This window comes from Coregonus lavaretus (genome assembly GCF_964263955.1).
Source record: "Coregonus lavaretus genome assembly, chromosome: 19".
NCBI lineage: Eukaryota > Metazoa > Chordata > Actinopteri > Salmoniformes > Salmonidae > Coregonus > Coregonus lavaretus.
In genome coordinates this window covers 25,811,099-25,830,305 of record NC_140006.1, presented here as the reverse complement: position 1 = coordinate 25,830,305, position 19,207 = coordinate 25,811,099, and the positions used below count along the sequence as shown (strand labels likewise).

The 19,207-nt window shown below is 45.2% G+C and overlaps 1 protein-coding gene across 1 annotated transcript in view; it reads left to right on the top strand.

Annotated features, from left to right (window-relative positions):
- LOC311147098 (cadherin-12-like) overlaps window positions 1–19,207 on the top strand; it is a gene marked incomplete at both ends in the record, with an annotated part of 36,648 nt that overhangs the window by 14,241 nt on the left and 3,200 nt on the right. Inside the window, 7 exons of the mRNA XM_084183723.1 lie at window positions 2,864–2,983; window positions 11,053–11,220; window positions 11,615–11,802; window positions 15,970–16,223; window positions 17,103–17,239; window positions 18,307–18,428; window positions 18,588–18,702. Of these exons, the coding sequence (XP_084039849.1) occupies window positions 2,864–2,983; window positions 11,053–11,220; window positions 11,615–11,802; window positions 15,970–16,223; window positions 17,103–17,239; window positions 18,307–18,428; window positions 18,588–18,702 (1,104 nt within the window). The remainder of the gene's footprint in view (window positions 1–2,863; window positions 2,984–11,052; window positions 11,221–11,614; window positions 11,803–15,969; window positions 16,224–17,102; window positions 17,240–18,306; window positions 18,429–18,587; window positions 18,703–19,207) is intronic.

Here is a 19,207-nt window from a genome sequence, read left to right as displayed (position 1 = left end):
TAAAATGGTTCTTCATCTGTCCCCATAAGAGAACCCTTTGAAGAGCCCTTTTAGGTTCCAGGTAGAACTGTTTTTGGTTCCAGGTAAAACCCTTTTGGGTTCTATGTAGAACCCTTTGTGGAAAGGTTTCCACATGGAACCCAAAAGGGTTCAACCCTGAACCAAAAGGGTTCTTCCTGGTACCAAAAAGGGCTCTTCAAAGGGTTCTCTTACGGGGACAGATGAAGAACAATTTTAGGTTGTAGATAGAACCTTTTTTAATAAGAGTGTAGGCCTAAATCCCAAAAAATTCTGTCTTTATCAGATAGGTCTATAAGCTTAAAAACAAAACATTGAATTAATATAAAATCTAAGTAAGGCCTAAGCAGGTTCTCCTTCCTCGATCACTGAGCACAGGTGGGGTACCAGGCTCTGCCCATAACAAGCTAAACCCAACAAAACGTTACACACAGGTATTTCACGTAGGCCTATTGCCAGAAATACTGGCACCAATCCAGAGAGCACATGACCAGTCGATGGAAGTGAGGGAACACAAACAAAAGAAAAATGAGATGAAAATTCAATTAGGTTGAATTCAGTAAAGACAACATATACCTCGTAAGTGTTCATGAGATCCTAAACACAGCATACACAGGAAAATGCAACAGATACATTACATGGAATAATGAAAGAAACAAATTCTAAGGAGCGAAATGGCTAAATGTTGGTAAAGCACAAAACAACACCGGCATTTTGGTAATAGTAGCGAACTGAAACCATGTAGTTTAACAAAACACTGTGCTGTCAATTATTGTGAAAGGTCTGAGAAAAATGTAAATGATAAATACATTATTTAGCCTACAGGGTGAAATGAATAGACAAGGTCTACACATTGATCTATGTATAAAGCTTAAGTTAGGGATGGAGCGGCTAGCCCATTCCATCTGTCTGGTAAATACTATTACTTAAAGTTAACGGTGAGGTTTTAAGACCATAATCTCTTAATTCTCATGAAGTTTAAACTCCATGTTAAAGCTTCAGATCCCAGCATTCATCCAAAAAGTCCAGCCAAGCTGTCTTGCTTTGAATTACATCAGATATCCTATAGCCTATGTACAGTGGGGAGAACAAGTATTTGATACACTGCCGATTTTGCAGGTTTTCCTACTTACAAAGCATGTAGAGGTCTGTACTTTTTATCATAGGTACACTTCAACTGTGAGAGACGGAATCTAAAACAAAAATCCAGAAAATCACATTGTATGATATTTAAGTAATTAATTTGCATTTTATTGCATGATATGAGTATTTGATACATCAGAAAAGCAGAACTTAATATTTGGTACAGAAACCTTGGTTTGCAATTACAGAGATCATAAGTTCCCTGTAGGTCTTGACCAGGTTTACACACACTGCAGCAGGGATTTTGGCCCACTCCTCCTTACAGACCTTCTCCAGATCCTTCAGGTTTCGGGGCCTGTGCTGGGCAATACGGACTTTCAGCTCCCTCCAAAGATGTTCTATTGTGTTCAGGTCTGGAGACTGGCTAGGCCACTCCAGGACCTTGAGATGCTTCTTACGGAGCCACTCCTTAGTTGCCCTGGCTGTGTGTTTCAGGTCGTTGTCATGCTGGAAGACCCAGCCACGACCCATCTTCAATGCTCTTACTGAGGGAAGGTGGTTGTTGGCCAAGATCTCGCGATACATGGCCCCATCCATCCTCCCCTCTATACGGTGCAGTCGTCCTGTCCCCTTTGCAGAAAAGCATCCCCAAAGAATGATGTTTCCACATCCATGCTTCACGGTTGGGATGGTGTTCTTGGGGTTGTACTCATCCTTCTTCTTCCTCCAAACTCGGCGAGTGGAGTTTAGACCAAAAAGCTCTATTTTTGTCTCATCAGACCACATGACCTTCTCCCATTCCTCCTCTGGATCATCCAGATGGTCATTGGCAAACTTCAGACGGGCCTGGACATGTGCTGGCTTGAGCAGGGGGACCTTGCGTGCGCTGCAGGATTTTAATCCATGACGGCGTAGTGTGTTACTAATGGTTTTCTTTGAGACTGTGGTCCCAGCTCTCTTCAGGTCATTGACCAGGTCCTGCCGTGTAGTTCTGGGCTGATCCCTCACCTTCCTCATGATCATTGATGCCCCACGAGGTGAGTTCTTGCATGGAGCCCCAGACCGAGGGTGATTGACCGTCATCTTGAACTTCTTCTATTTTCTAATAATTGCGCCAACAGTTGTTGCCTTCTCACCAAGCTGCTTGCCTATTGTCCTGTAGCCCATCCCAGCCTTGTGCAGGTCTACAATTTTATCCCTGATGTCCTTACACAGCTCTCTGGTCTTGGCCATTGTGGAGAGGTTGGAGTCTGTTTGATTGAGTGTGTGGACAGGTGTCTTTTATACAGGTAACTAGTTCAAACAGGTGCAGATAATACAGGTAATGAGTGGAGAACAGGAGGGCTTCTTAAAGAAAAACTAACAGGTCTGTGAGAGACGGAATTCTTACTGGTTGGTAGGTGATCAAATACTTATGTCATGCAATAAAATGCTAATTAATTACTTAAAAATCATACAATGTGATTTTCTGGATTTTTGTTTTAGATTCCGTCTCTCACAGTTGAAGTGTACCTATGATAAAAATTACAGACCTCTACATGCTTTGTAAGTAGGAAAACCTGCAAAATCGGCAGTGTATCAAATACTTGTTCTCCCCACTGTAGATTACATTACATGCCAGAATGTGTCAAATTATGTCACAAACTTTGTCTTGATGAAAAACATACGAATCTTGTACTATTCTTAAGACGTAATGCTCGAAGTGACGAAAATAACAGTATTTCTAACAATTTCCTTCCCTTTGTCTCTGTCTGACGCACAGGTACTTTTGTTATGCAGGTGACTGCCACAGATGCTGACGACCCCACCTATGGGAATAGTGCACGGATCGTGTACAGTATCCTATACGGACAGCCTTACTTTTCAGTCGACTCCAAAACTGGTGAGATCACAACACAGTTGAAATCAAGGCACATCCATAATGTCACATGGAGAGATTTGAAAACCAAATGTGTAACTGGCCTTTACAATGGCATAATGTAAAGCTGTACCACTGGTGTTCCCAAATTAAAACTCCAGGTCGCACAGCAAAAATACAAACATTTTCAACCAAATTGGTCACACTTTAGAGCCCTGACCACTGCAATATCTTATTTCGATGTACAGTCAGGTCCATAAGTATTTGTGTGACAATTTGCATTATTCTGGCTCTGTACGCCACCACAATGGATTTTAAAAGAAACAATCAAGATGTGCTTTAAGTGTAGACTTTCATCTTTAATTTAAGGGTTTTGTCGAAATTCTTCTATGAACCGTGTAGGAATTATAACCATTTGTATACATAGCCCCCCAATTTTAGGGGCTCAAAAGTATTGGACAAACTAACATAATCATAAATTAAATTGTGAGTTTTAATACTTGGTTGCAAATCCTTTGCATTCAATGACTACCTGAAGTCTGGAACTCATAGACATCACCAGATGTTGGGTTTCTTCCCTGGTAATGCTCTGCCAGGCCTTTACTGCAGCTGTCTTCAGTTCCTGCTTGTTCTTGGAGCGTTTTGCCTTCAGTTCTGCCTTCAGCAAGTGGAATGCATGCTCAATTTGATTCAGGTCAGGTGATTGACTTGGCCATTGCAGAACATTCCACTTCTTTGCCTTAAAAAATTATTGGGTTGCTTTCGCAGTATGCTTCGGGTCATTGCCCATCTGCACTGTGAAGCACCGTCCAATGAGTTTTGAAGCATTTGGCTGAATCTGAGCAGATAATATAGCCCTAAACATCAGAATTCATCCTGCTGCTTTTGTCAGCAGTCACATCATCAATAAATACAAGGGAACCAGTTCCATTGGCAGCCATACATGCCCACGCCATAACACTACCTCCACCATGCATCACAGATGAGGTGGTATGCTTCAGATCATGAGCAGTTCCTTCCCTTCTCCATACTCTTCTCTTCCCATTATTCTGGTACAAGTTGATCTTTGTCTCATCTGTCCACAGGATGTTGTTCCAGAACTGTACAGGCTTTTTAATAAGTTTTTTGGCAAACTCTAATCTGGTCTTCCTGTTTTTGAGGCTTACCAATGGTTTACATCTTGTGGTAAACCCTCTGTATTTACTTTGGTGTAGTCTTCTTGTCAAGGGTTCTGATGCGAATGTGGTGTGGAATCAAGTGCAGGACACAGGAGCTCAGTCAAACCTGACTTTACTGAAATGAAACAAATACAAACGGGTCCAACTAACCCGGAGGCGAAAAATACGCAACAGTGCGTAAAATACCAAAACCGACTACGCACGAAAACAAAAGTGCGACGGTACACTCTGGCGTCTGTCCAAACAAATGAAGAGCACCAACAGACAGGTGAAAACAATTACACACAACACATGACAGAAACAACGAGAACTTATAGGACACATAATCAACACTAAACATGAACAGGTGTACCAAACAGACCTAACCAAACAAACATCGAAAACAAAGAACGGTGGCAGCTAGTACTCTGGAGACGACGACCGCCGAAGCCTGCCCGAACAAGGAGGAGGAGCAGCCTCGGCCGAAACTGTGACAGTACCCCCCCCTTGACGCGCGGCCCCAGCCGTGCGCCGATCCCGGCCTCGAGGACGACCAGGAGGACGCGGAGCAGGGCGCATGGGATGACCACGATGGAACTCGGTCAGAAGAGACAGGTCTAAGATGTCCCTCCTCGGCACCCAGCACCTCTCCTCCGGGCCGTACCCCTCCCACTCCACGAGATATTGGAGACCCCCCATCCGACGTCTCGAATTCAAGATGGACCGCACGGTGTAAGCCGGGGCCCCCTCGATGTCCAATGGGGGCGGAGGAGTCTCTCTGATCTCATCTTACTGGAGTGGACCAGCTACCACCACCTGAGAAGAGACACATGGAACGAGGGGTTAATACGATAGTCACTAGGCAGTTGTAATCTGTAACACACCTCGTTCAATCTTCTCAGGACTTTAAACGGCCCCACAAACCGCCGACCCAGTTTCCGGCAGGGCAGGCTGAGGGGCAGGTTTCTGGTAGAGAGCCAGACTCGGTCACCAGGTGCGTACACCGGCCCCTAACTGCGGTGGAGATCGGCGCTCGCCTTTTGACGACGGATGGCCCGCTGCAGGTGGACGTGTGCAGCGTTCCACGTCTCCTCCGAGCGCCGCACCCACTCATCCACCGCAGGAGCCTCGATCTGGCTCTGCTGCCATGGTGCCAGAACCAGCTGGTGACCTAACACACATTGGAAAGGGGTTAGGTTAGTTGAGGAGTGGCGTAGGGAATTCTGGGCCATTTCTGCCCAAGGAACATACCGTGCCCACTCCTCCGGCCGGCCCTGGCAGTATGATCTAAGAAACCTACCCACATCCTGGTTCACGCGTTCCACCTGCCCATTACTCTCAGGATGGTAACCCGAGGTAAGGCTCACCGAGACCCCCAAACGCTCCATAAAAGCTCTCCAGACTCTGGAGGTGAACTGGGGACCTCGATCAGACACAATATCCTCGGGTACCCCGTAGTGCCGGAAAACGTGGGTGAATAGAGCTTCGGCGGTCTGTAGGGCAGTAGGAAGGCCCGGCATAGGGAGCAAACGACAGGCCTTAGAGAACCGGTCCACAACGACCAGTATAGTGGTATTTCCCTGCGAGGGGGGAAGGTCAGTGATGAAGTCCACCGAGAGGTGAGACCATGGTCGTTGTGGAACGGGCAGGGGTTGTAACTTACCCCTAGGCAGATGTCTAGGCGCCTTACACTGGGCGCACACCGAGCAGGAGGAGACATAAACCCTCACATCCCTGGCTAACGTGGGACACCAGTACTTAGCACCAAGACAGTGCACTGTCCGGCCAATACCAGGATGTCCAGAGGAGGGTGACGTGTGAGCCCAATAAATGAGTCGATCCCGAACCTCGAGCGGAACGTACTTCCGACCCACAGGACACTGTGGAGGGCTAGGGTCGGTACGCAACGCCCGCTCGATTTCAGCATCGACCTCCCACACAACCGGTGCCACTAGACAAGACTCCGGTAGTATGGAAGTGGGCTCAACGGACCTCTCCTCTGTGTCATACCGCCGGGACAGGGCGTCTGCCTTACCGTTCTGGGACCCAGGGATGTACGTGATTTTAAATACAAACCTGGCTAGAAACATGCTCCACCGAGCCTGGCGAGGGTTCAGTCTCCTAGCCGCCCGGATGTACTCCAGGTTCCGATGGTCAGTCAAAATGAGGAAAGGGTGTTAAGCCCCCTCAAGCCAATGCCTCCACACCTTTAGGGCCTGTACCACGGCTAACAGCTCCCTGTCCCCTACGTCATAATTTCGCTCCGCCGGGCTGAGCTTTTTAGAGTAAAATGCACAGGGCCGGAGTTTAGGTGGCGTGCCGGACCGTTGAGATAGAACGGCCCCTATACCGGCCTCAGACGCGTCCACCTCTACCTGAAATGGTAAGGCGGGATCCGGATGCGCCAGCACCGGAGCCGAAGTAAACAGGCCCTTCAGTTTCCCAAAAGCCCTGTCCGCCTCAGCTGACCACTGCAAGTGCACCGGACCCCCCTTCAGAAGAGACGTGATGGGAGCTGCCACCTGTCCAAAACCCCGGATAAACCTCCGGTAGTAATTCGCAAAGCCCTAGAACTGCTGCACCTCTTTAACAGTGGTTGGGGTTTGCCAATTACGCATGGCTGACACACGGTCCACCTCCATCTTCACCCCTGACGCGGACAACCGATAACCCAAAAAGGAGACCGACTCCTGGAAAAACAGACATTTCTCTGCCTTGACATACAGGTCGTGCTTCAACAGCCTCCTCAACACTCGACACCAGGGCTACATGCTTGGCTCGGGTAGAAGAGTACACCAGAATGTCATCAATGTACACGACCACACCTTGCCCCTGCATGTTCCGGAAGATCTCATCCACGAAGGATTGGAAGACTGAATGAGCATTCATCAACCCGTATGGCATGACGAGATACTCGTAATGACCCAAGGTGGTACTAAATGCTGTCTTCCATTCATCGCCCTCCCTAATGCGCACCAAGTTATATGCACTCCTGAGATCCAGTTTTGTGAAGAAACGCGCTCCGTGCAATGATTCCGTCATAGTCGCAATCAGAGGGAGTGGATAACTGTATTTCACAGTAATCTGATTGAGACCACGGTAATCAATGCACGGGCGCAACCCTCCATCCTTTTTCTTCACAAAAAAGAAGCTTGAGGACGCAGGGGAAGTGGAGGGCCGTATGTATCCCTGTCTCAAAGATTCGGCTATGTACGTCTCCATAGCCCTTTTCTCCTCTTGAGACAAAGGATACACGTGGCTCCGCGGGAGCGCTGCTCCTGCCTGGAGGTCTATCGCACAATCCCCCTGTCTGTGAGGAGGCAACTGCGTCGCCCTCGCCTTACTGAACACAAGTGCCAAATCCTCATATTCAGGGGGAATGTGCATTGCGGCCACTTGGTTTGGACTTTCCACCGAGGTCGCCCCCACGGAAACACCCAGACATCGCCCCTCACACTGAGCAGACCACTCCCTGAGAGCCCTCTCTTGCCACGAAATAGAAGGGTTATGGGTACTTAACCAGGGAATTCCCAGCACCACCGGGTACGCAGGGGAGTCGATCAGATATAGCTGAATAGACTCCTCATGACCCCCCTGCGTACACATCCTAAGTGGTGCTGTGACCTCCCTAATCAACCCCGAACCCAACGGGCGACTATCTAAAGCATGAACTGGAAATGGAACGTCCACAGGAAGGAGGGGAATCCCTAAATCTAAACAAAATTTCCGATCCACAAAATTCCCAGCTGCGTCTGAATCTACTAGTGCCTTATGCTGGGAATGAGGTGCAACCTGTGGAAAACTTACAGGTATACAGAAGTGCACAACAGAGAGCTCTGGGTAAGTGGGGCGTCTACTCACCTGGGAAGGCTCCCCAGTGCGTGGCCTGTCGTCCCCTCCTCCTGGAGACCCTCCCCAGCACCTGGCCGCAGTGTGCCCTCCACGGCCTCAAGTGGTGCAGGGGACAGGCCCCCTCGGGCTCCTTCTCCTCCTCTCTCTAGCGCCAGCACCCCCGAGCTCCGTAGGGCTCGGCTCGGAGGTGCTGGAGGATGGAATGGACGGACCCCACTCGGGACGTCCACGGGTGGCCAGCAGGGTGTCAAGACGGATGGACATGTCGACCAACTGGTCGAACGTGAGGTTGGTGTCCCTGCAAGCCAACTCACGTTGGACGTCCTCCCGTAGACTACATCGAAAGTGATCCATGAGGGCCCGTTCATTCCACCCTGCATCTGCCGCTAGTGTCCGGAACTCCAGTGCGAACTCCTGGGCGCTCCTCCTCCCCTGTCGGAGGTAGAATAGACGCATAGGAGATGGTGGTGGCGTCTATCCTCCTCCATTCGGCGTTGGCCCATTCCAACGCCTTGCCGGTGAGACAGGAGATGAGGGCGGAAACGCTCTCGTGTCCCGAGGGCACCGGGTGTACAGTGGCCAGGTAGAGCTCCACCTGCAGGAGGAACCCCTGACACTCGGCAGCTGTGCCGTCATACGCCCTCGGGAGCGAGAGCCGAATCCCAAACAAACATCGAAAACAAAGAACGGTGGCAGCTAGTACTCCGGAGACAACGACCGCCGAAGCCTGCCCGAACAAGGAGGAGGAGCAGCCTCGGCCGAAACCGTGACACTTCTCTTGATTGTTGACTTTGACACAGATATGCCTACCTCCTGGAGGGTGTTCTTGATCTGGCCAACTGTTGTGAAGGGGTTTTTCTACACCAAGGATATAATGATTCTATCATCCACCACAGTTGTTTTCCGTGGTCTTCCGGGCCTTTTGGTGTTCCTGAGCTCACCAGTGCATTCTTTCTTTTTAAGAATGTACCAAATAGTTGATTTGGCCACACCTAATGTTTTGCTATCTCTCTGGGTTTATTTTGATTTTTCAGTCTAATGATGGCTTGCTTCACTGGCAGTGACAGCTCTTTGGACTTCATATTGAGGGTTAACAGCAACAGATTCCAAATGCCACACTTGAAATCAACTCTAGACCTTTTATCTGCTTACTTGTTGTAATACATACTCAGGGAGAAAAATTTGTAGATTCACGCGCAGAACGCGGCAGGTGTTTATTTTGCATTCGCAGAAGGCAGGAATCGTGGACACAGGCAGGCAATGGTCATACACAGGAAGGCTAACAGGCATGTGAATCAAAACTAGGACTGAAGGCTATAACTGGTTCTCACAAACGAGCTAGGAAAAGGCTTAGTAGAGTCAAAAAGAACAATACCTCACAAGGCACAAACAGAATGAACTGAACTAAATAAGGGGCTGATGAGACCAGGTGAGTAACACAGGTGAAATCAATGAACAAAAATAAAATACAGGGCTACGTTCAAGAACACAAAGAAACAGGGCTACGTTCAAGAACACAAGGTGAACTAAGAAAATAAATACAGAACCTTACACTTGTAAATGAACTAATGAGGGAATAACACACACCTGGCCATGGAACAGCTGAGCAGCCAATTGTCCAATTACTTTAGGTCACTTAAAAAGGGGGGGACCACATATAAAAAGTGCTGTAACTCCTATACCGTTGACCCGTTTTGGATGTAAATACCCTCAAATTAAAGCTGAAAGTCTGCACATTCAGCTCATATTCATTATTTAATTTCAACTCCAATATACTGTGGTAGACAGCTAAAATAATAATAACTTGGTCAATGTCCAAATATTTATGGGCCTGACTGTATGTGATTATTGTAGATACTACATTGCCAAAAGTATGTGGACACCTGCTCATCGAACATCTCATTCCAAAATTATGAGCATTCATGTGGAGTTGGTCTCCCCTTTGCTGCTATAACATCCTCCACTCTTCTGGGAAGGCTTTCCACTAGATGTTGGAACATTGCTGTGGGGACTTGCTTCCATTCAGCCACAAGAGCATTAGTGAGGTTGGGCACTGATGTTGGGCGATTAGGCCTGGCTCGCAGTCGGTGTTCCAATTCATCCCAAAGGTGTGCAATAGAGTTGAGGTCAGGACTCTGTGCAGGCCAGTCAAGTTCTTCTACACCGATCTCTACAAACCATTTCTGTATGGACCTAGCTTTGTGCACGGGGTCATTGTCATGCTGAAAAAAGGAAATGGCCTTCCCCAAACTGTTGCCACAAAGTTGGATTGTCTAGAATGTCATTGTATGCTGTAACGTCAAGATTTCTCTTCACTGGAACTAATGGGCCTAGCCCGAACCATGAAAAACAGACCCCAGACCATTATTCCTCCTTCACCAAACTTTACAGTTGGCACTATGCATTGGGGCAGGTAGCATTCTCCTGGCATTCGCCAAACCCAGATTCGTCCGTCGGACTGCCAGATGGTGAAGCTTGATTCATCACTCCAGAGAACGAGTTTCCACTGCTCCAGAGTCCAATGGCAGCGAGCTTTACACCCCTCCAGCCGTCACTTGGCATTGTGAATGGTGATCTAAGGCTTGTGTGCGGCTGCTCGGCCATGGAAACCCATTTCATGAAGCTCCCGACAACCAGTTCTTGTGCTGACGTTGCTTCCAGAGGCAGTTTGGAACTCAATAGTGAGTGTTGCAGATAAAGTTGGACAGAGTATAGGGGAACACTCTGCTTGACTCACAGGATGACAACACAGTGCAATTCCTTTGCCTTTTTACTCATTGTCGGTGGCAACTTGTGACCCCGTAGTACCCGTGCCATGGGCTGACTCCTGATCAAACGCTATTCACACATCTTTTATTCACTATTCACACACAATCCACCTCTTCTCAATTCCCTCTAGTAACATCAAAGGTGATACGATCTCGTATAGTCACAACACATCTCTCTTTCTCCCCCTGTGTACCCTCTCCCTCTCTCTCTCTGCCTCTCTCTCTCTCTCTCTCTCTCTCTCTCTCTCTCTCTCTCTCTCTCTCTCTCATTTCTCTCCCTCACATCTTCCCTGTTTGTTTCTGTGACCTTAAACAGGGGTGATAAGGACTGCTTTACCCAACATGGATCGTGAAATGAAGGAGCTGTACCAGGTCCTTATTCAGGCGAAGGATATGGGCGGGCAGCTGGGGGGACTAGCCGGAACAACCACCATCAACATCACCCTCAGCGACGTCAATGACAACCCGCCCAGGTTTTCAAAAAGTGTGCCACATTGCATTTAAATGACAATGGCTTTGTTTGCTGTTAGCCAATAAATCTAGCAAGTCTAACAAGAATGAAAGTTGAATGTGTTAATTTTGTGTGCTGAAAGTCACCTTATATCTCTAAGTAATGTTATGTTAATCTAATCATTAATTAGTGTTAATTAGTGTAACTCAATTATAATGAGGTTATGCACTGTCTATACATAATCAATTGTTTTAAATGACCATAGAAGTGATAACTGCACAGATAGTTTTCATATAACACATTACAAAGAGGATGATGTGAGTCTGTTGTCCTTACTTAACACTACCGCCGGGACTTGACACATACAAGAATCTGCCAATGACATATTTTATTTTAAACTTTCTCATCTGTCTTTATTTTCCACCAGGTATTTTCCACCTCAGGGTCCCAGAAACATCGTCTGTGGGCTCAGCAGTAGGGAAGATCAGAGCTCATGACCTGGACTCTGGCAGGAATGCAGAGGTGGAATATTCTATAGTTCCTGGGGATGAAGGAAAGGTGTTTGATGTCACCTCCAACAGGCACAGTCAGGAGGGAATCATAGTCCTTAGAAAGGTAGGAATTCACAACCCTCCACCAGTCACTTCATTTAACTTTAACACTTTTGCCCTGTGATGAGGATACTGTAGGTCCACAAATGATATCCATTGCACTTGGTTTTGGGACAGTTTCTCAAGTTCATTCCATGAGAATTTCAGATCTGTTATGATAGATCACGAGCAATGCTGCTCATTTAGATGATTAAAATAATGTACTACTTGGGCCTTGGAATATTAAAGAGATAATTGCTGCATATATCTTTTTACAACAGCTACAAACCATCCTCAGAACCTAACCAGGAGGAAGTATGGAGAACTTGATGATCCCGATGTTCTGGCATTCTAAAAATGCATTGGGATATTTTTAGCAGGAAGTGCCCACCCACTGGACACAGACGTCAATTCAAAGTCTATTCCACGTTGGTTCAACGTCATTTCATTGAAATGACGTGGAAACAATTTTTATTCAACCAGTGTGTGCCCAGTGGGCAATGTTTTGGGATTTAGCTGACATTAATAAATAAATGCCTCCATGGCTAGGATCAGAAAACACACCTCCTGATGGGATGTGACGAGCAGGAATCCCTTTAGACATTCTCTTTACAGCAGCTTTTCTCTTTGGGACCCACATACTTCCAAACTCCTATCTTCACATAAATGGATAGTTGCACCAATTGTCCTGATGAAAGCTTTTGAACTGGGTTTGAGTGCATCTCTCGTTTGGTCTGGGATGATATTATTACTTGTTCACAGATGGGGTGTGTATCTTGCAGCTATGTGAGTTACCTCGCAAATACTGTGTTTTTGTTTCTGGAGGACGTCCTTGGTTACATAGAAGTTTCCCCATGTGCCACCTGCATTTGTTTTGATGTTGACAATGAAACTTCAAAGCATTAGACACTTTCTTGCAAATACATAGTGTGAATTATATATAAAGGCACAATTGCCTTCTGAAATTGAAATGATTATTGGGCCATCATTTTGTAGCTCTTTGTATCACAGCCATCCTTCTTATTGCTCTGTCTATTTCTTCCACTCTCTACATGTAAGACATCTACAAAGTCCTGACAAGTAGCCCAAAATGACAAACCATATAACTGACGTTGCAGAACGAGCGTGTGTACCAGATGATACATCGAAATGGCTGCTGGTGGATCACCAGGTAGTAGAGACACAGGGGTCAACTAACCCCCCCCCCCCCCCCACACACACACACACACACACACACATACACACATACAGTACCAGTCAAAAGTTTGGACACACCTAGTCATTCAAGTGTTTTTCTTTATTTTTTACTATTTTCTACATTGTAGAATAATAGTGAAAAAATCGAAACTATGAAATAACACATATGGAATAATGTAGTAACCAAAAAAGTGTTTAACAAATCAAAATATATTTTAGATTCTTCAAAGTAGCCACCCTTTGCCTTGATGACAGCTTTGCACACTCTTGGCATTCTCTCAACCAGCTTCACCTGGAATGCTTTTCAAACACTCTTGAAGGAGTTCTTGTTGGGTGCTTTTCCTTCACTCTGCGGTCCTACTCATTCCAAACCATCTCAATTGGGTTGAGGTCGGGTGATTGTGGAGGCCAGGTCATCTGATGCAGCACTCCATCACTCTCCTTCTTGGTCAAATAGCCCTTACACAGCCTGGAGGTGTGTTGGGTCATTGTCCTGTTTGAAAACAAATGATAGTCCCACTAAGCGCAAACCAGATGGGATGGCTTATCGCTGCAGAATGCTGTGGTAGCCATGCTGGTTAAGTGTGCCTTGAATTCTAAATAAATCACAGACAGTGTCACCAGCAAAGCACCCCCACACCATCACACCTCCTCTTCCATGCTTCATGGTGGGAACAATACATGCGTAGATCATCCGTTCACCTACTCTGCGTCTAAAAACGACACGGCGGTAGGAACCAAAAATCTCAAATTTGGACTCATCAGACCAAAAGACAGATTTCCACCGGTCTAATGTCCATTGCTCGTTTTTCTTGGCCCAAGCAAGTCTCTTCTTCTTATTGGTGTTCGATCATGAAGGCATGATTCACACAGTCCCCTCTGAACAGTTGATGTTGAGATGTGTCTGTTACTTGAACTCTGTGAAGCATTTATTTGGGCTGCAATCTGAGGTGCAGTTAACTCTAATAACTCTGGGTCTTCCTTTCCTGTGGCGGTCCTCATGAGAGCCAGTTTCATCATAGCGCTTGATGGTTTTTGCGACTGCACTTGAAGAAACTTTCAAAGTTCTTGAAATTTTCCGGATTGACCATGTCTTAAAGTAATGATGGACTGTCGTTTCTCTTTGCTTATTTGAACTGTTCTTGCCATAATATGGACTTGGTATTTTACCAAATAGGGCTATCTTCTGTATACCACCCCTACCTTGTCACAACACAACTGATTGGCTCAAATGCGTTAAGAAGGAAATAAATTACACAAATTAACTTTTAACAAGGCACACCTGTCATCAAGGCAAAGGGTGGCTACTTTGAAGAATCTCAAATATAAAATATAAAACACTTTTTTGGTTACTACATGATTCCATATGTGTTATTTCATAGTTGTGATGTCTTCACTTTTATTCTACAATGTGGAAAATAGTACAAATTAAAAAAACCTGGAAAGAGTAGGTGTGTCCAAACTTTTGACTGGTACTCTACATTTGCCTAAACAGCACCAAATCACCCACTGTGAAAGTCCAGGTGTTGGTGGAAAGTCTGGAAAATTGCTGAGACCGGTTATTTGACCGGTCTCTGACTTAGGGAGGGCTCAGCCAAGGTTTGCCACAGTGTGATAAGAGGATTTGGAGTAATGGATTCAAGGGATAATCGGCTCCGTCAAAATAAAAGATTATAGTGAAACCATAGGTAAACCGTCTGTGGGATTCGAATGCCCTCTACATGTATTTATGTGTCAAGATATCGGGGTCTTTCTATATTGGACAGTTTGCTGGATTTCGTTTCCGTCTTAAAGCACAACCTAATCTAAAATATACTTCAAGACTCCAGTAATTATTATCTGGCAGGTTCCAACCTTTATACGTTAGACTATCAACCTCTTCTGATTTATTTGAGATAATATGATCTCTTTCCAAGCTGAGCTCTTGTATATTCCAAAAGTAGTTATTATCATGTGGGTTATCAGTGAATTAAAAAAAGTGTGCCCTCACATTTTAAGTAGGAGGTTGAGGCGCTTTGCTATCCCATTGATCTCCTAGACGATGAGACATGGCAGGTAAGTCAGTCACACAGGAGGGCAAAGTGAAAACAGCAGGAGCTTCCTGGCACAAAAACTGTAATTGACACCTCTGTGCCAATGATAAGAAGACATTTCACTAGGTTGCAGATTTGTGGTGGGAGGTAGAGTTGGAGGATATAGGCCCAAACCAACAAAGGATGGGTTCAATTTCCAGATAATGAATATTTTCCCTGCTAATTTACATGTATGCAGTGTTGCAGGAATTGTGTTCCCTGCAGGTAACGCTGAACAGTGCTTTTGGGATAGGATAGCACACATGCTGTGGTGTCTGTCCTTCTGCATCACCGGCCCAGTCCTGTTGTCTGTCTGGTTGTTATCCAGTCAGCAGGGTGGCTGCCATTTCCACAGATTACCAGATGTTTGGGTGCATGTGCCTCAGACAGGGACTGCTGTGTGTGTGTTGGCAGTGAGAACTGTTTTGTTGTAAACACTAACTAGGGACCCAGCTGAGTTAATGTAAGACAGTAATATAGGGTTAGAAAGCTGTTCTCAACGTGTCTTCCTGAAAATGTGTCAAAACCCAAGCATTCACTTTTCAATTCTCAAATTGCTTAAATGCTGAGACACTGAAGAACATGCATCTGTTTTGGTAAAAGCACATTGAAACCAACCCTTTTGGTTCATTTTAGATTAATCAATCTTGGCTGGTGCAGTTAATGGGCACATTTCTATATCAAAGTACTTAACTTCCGTGTCTGTTGAGCATATTAAACCGAACAGAGGTGTTAACAAACTGAACCAAGACAGTTATGACCCCCTAAGCTTTATATTTGACCATTGCACAGTATATTCAGTGTTCATGTAAAATGTTTGCTTTTCTTGAAGGTATTAATTCGATCATTCTATGTTGATTCATATTTCTGAATAATAAATGCATTTAACTTTGCAGATTACTCCTTCACTCATTATCTTTCAGCATCTCGACTACGAAAACAAAAAGTCGTACACCTTTAAAGTGGAGGCCTCCAACGCTCACCGGGACCCCCGGTTCCTCCACCTGGGCCCTTTCAAAGACATCGCCACAGTCAAGGTCAATGTGCTGGATGTGGACGAACCCCCTGTGTTCACTAAGACCTCTTACACCATAGATGTGTATGAGGACACTCCTGTGGGCACCATCATTGGATCAGTTACTGCACAGGACCTAGACGCAAGCAGCAGTGCAGTTAGGTACGTACTCATGCATATATATAATAAGTATTGTGTACCTACAGTATGTTTACTCAAAGATGAGATCCATCAAGGCTGGGGTTGAGAAATGGGTCCATCATGGGCTGAGTTACTTTACATTTGGGCACTTATGTCTGACACCTTAAACGGCAACAAAACCCACCTCTGCTCCTCAGAGGTATGAATGAACACTGACATCTGCTATCACATTTGGCCTATTGTTTGTCTTCTTCTTCTAAATGTTTTTCAAGTACAGTTGACTTCCACTCTGTTGGTGTTGAGAGCGGGAACGTGAGACGCAGGACATCTCTTGCACAAGAACATCAAAATACTTTGTAGCCCAACTGTGTATTTTTGTTATCTATGAATATTTAACGGATTACTACAAATGGAGGAGGCAGTCATTCACCTTGCTTAAAAGGCAGTCTTCATGATGGCTGCTTAATATTTCAGAGCATTACATTTGTCATTGTTCTTTTGGGATATGGAACACTTAAATGTACTAAAACGCTGATCAGAACACAACCACGCTGCATCCCAAATGGCATCCTATTCCCTAGATAGTGCACTTATTTTGTCAAAAGAAGTGCACTATAAGGAATAGGGTGCCATTTGGGACAAATCCCCAGTCTCTACATGAAAATCAAATTATTATTATTCTGTGTAATGTTTCCTGTCATAGCCTTGGTCTTTATTTGATTAATCGTTCTGACATTTCTCCTTGGGAACCAATCAAATATTTATCTATCTCTATAGATCTATTACATAGAAAATGTATGTCAAGAATAGCTAAGCTGTATGTCTTGATTGAGAGATGCCGTGTGAGGTTGAAGGAATCATATGTATATGTTAATTATACGTTTTCTGCATGTTTTGTAGGTACTCTATTGAGTGGAAGAGGCCTGTGGACAGCTGCTTTGACATTGATACTGTGGAAGGGACCATCTCCACCAACGAGATGTTGGACAGAGAGAGTAATAGGCAGCACAATATCTCTGTTGTGGCCAGTAAAGTTAGTAAGTATTGGGACGAAGGGTTAATATGTATATAATATATATTAATATCAGAGGAGGCTGGTAGGCGGAGCTATAGGTGGACGGGCTCACTGTAATGGCTGGACTGGAATTAATGGAATGGAGTCAAACACGTTGTTTCCATGTGCTTGATGTGTTTGGTAACATTTATTTATTCCATTCCAGCCATTACAACGAGCCAGTCCTCCTATAACTCCTTCCACCAGCCTCCTCTGGTTAATATAAATCCGCCTGGGGCCGTATTCACAAAGCCTCTCAGAGTAGAATTGTTGATCTAAGATCAGTTTTGCCTTTTAAATCACAATGAACAAGAAGGGGGCCCTGATCCTAGATCAGTAATCTCTGATACACTTTGTGAATACTGGTCCTGGAGCAAATAACTTGGACAGTGTTTGCAGAAAGCAAGCCATTCAGTAATCTCCTACACACACAATGTTCCATACTTTTGGCACCATCTAGGGGAATTGACTGAAACGTACGGTAATGCAGACTGACAGATAAGATGAACTAATGCTATTTCTCCACTGAAACGGCAGCTTATTATATGGGAAGATTTTCAATTGAAATAAAAATAATCATTAGCATGATTAGCAAATCACACAATACAATCAACACATATGATTAATATCTTATAATTTGTCTGTGCTGACATTTGTTTTTCTATTAAAACATTTTTAATATTTTTCAATGACTATTTTTAAGTGTTACATTATTTAATTGTCAATTTCATATTGATTGAATGAGGCCTGCAATTCCAAGTGCAAACAGAAAGTGTCACTGTTGCATCTTTTATCAAACTAGAGTTAACATGTGCCCAATACATCATTACATTTTACATTTTAGTCATTTAGCAGACGCTCTTATCCAGAGCGACTTACAGTTAGTAATACACCTCAATACTGTTTGTTTTACAAAGCAGTTCACACATGATGAGAGAAAGGACTTTTGCAATGCTCACTCATTTGTGATGCTCACTGAGGTCCACTATGTGCATGATGTATTTATTATGTGTTGTATGTTGTATGTTACTGTTTTCTTTGATTCTGCAGACAAGCCTCTCCTATCCGACAAGGTCACAGTCACAGTCAATGTGTTGGATGTCAACGAGTTCCCTCCGGAGCTTGCCGTTCCCTTTGACACTTTTGTCTGTGAAAATGCAGAAGTAGGCCAGGCATGTACAGTTCCACTGTGAGAAAGGCTGTGTGCGTGCGTGGAGTGCTTGTGTGCACGTGTGCGTGTGTGTGAGAGAGAATGAAAGAGAATAATTGTGATAAATTGTTTCTCCACTTGGTTCTGGGCATATATTTGAAAGCTCTTTGTGCTTTGCCAGGTAATTCAGACCATCAGTGCTACGGACAAGGATCTTCCCGCTGTTGGACAGAGGTTCTTCTTCAAGTCCCCTAGGGAAATCAGAAACAGGAATTTCACTGTGAGAGACTTTGGAAGTAAGCCATATTTTTTCCCTCCAGAAAAGGGATAAAAGAGAGCAACAGAGATGGAGAGAGAGTAAAGGGGGGAGAGAGTGAGATAGAGAGAGAGACAGATAGAGGAAGAGAGGTGGAGAGAGAGTAAAGGGGGGAGAGAGTGAGATTGAGAGAGAGTGAGAGAGAGAGTGAGATTGAGAGAGAGTGAGAGAGAGAGAGAGAGGTGGAGAGAGAGAGTAAGGGGGAGAGAGAGAGAGAGAGAGATGAGAGAGAGAGAGAGAGAGAGAGAGGTGGAGAGAAGGGGAGAGATTGAGAGAGAGAGAGAGAGAGAGAGAGAGAGAGAGAGAGAGAGAGAGTGAGAGAGAGAGAGAGAGAGAGAGAGAGAGTAAAGGGGGAGAGATTGAGAGAGAGAGAGAAGGAGAGAGAGAGAGAGAGAGAGAGAGAGAAGAGAGAGAGAGAGAGAGAGGTGGAGAGAGAGTAAAGGGGGGAGAGATTGAGAGAGAGAGAGAGACAGACAGAGGAAGAG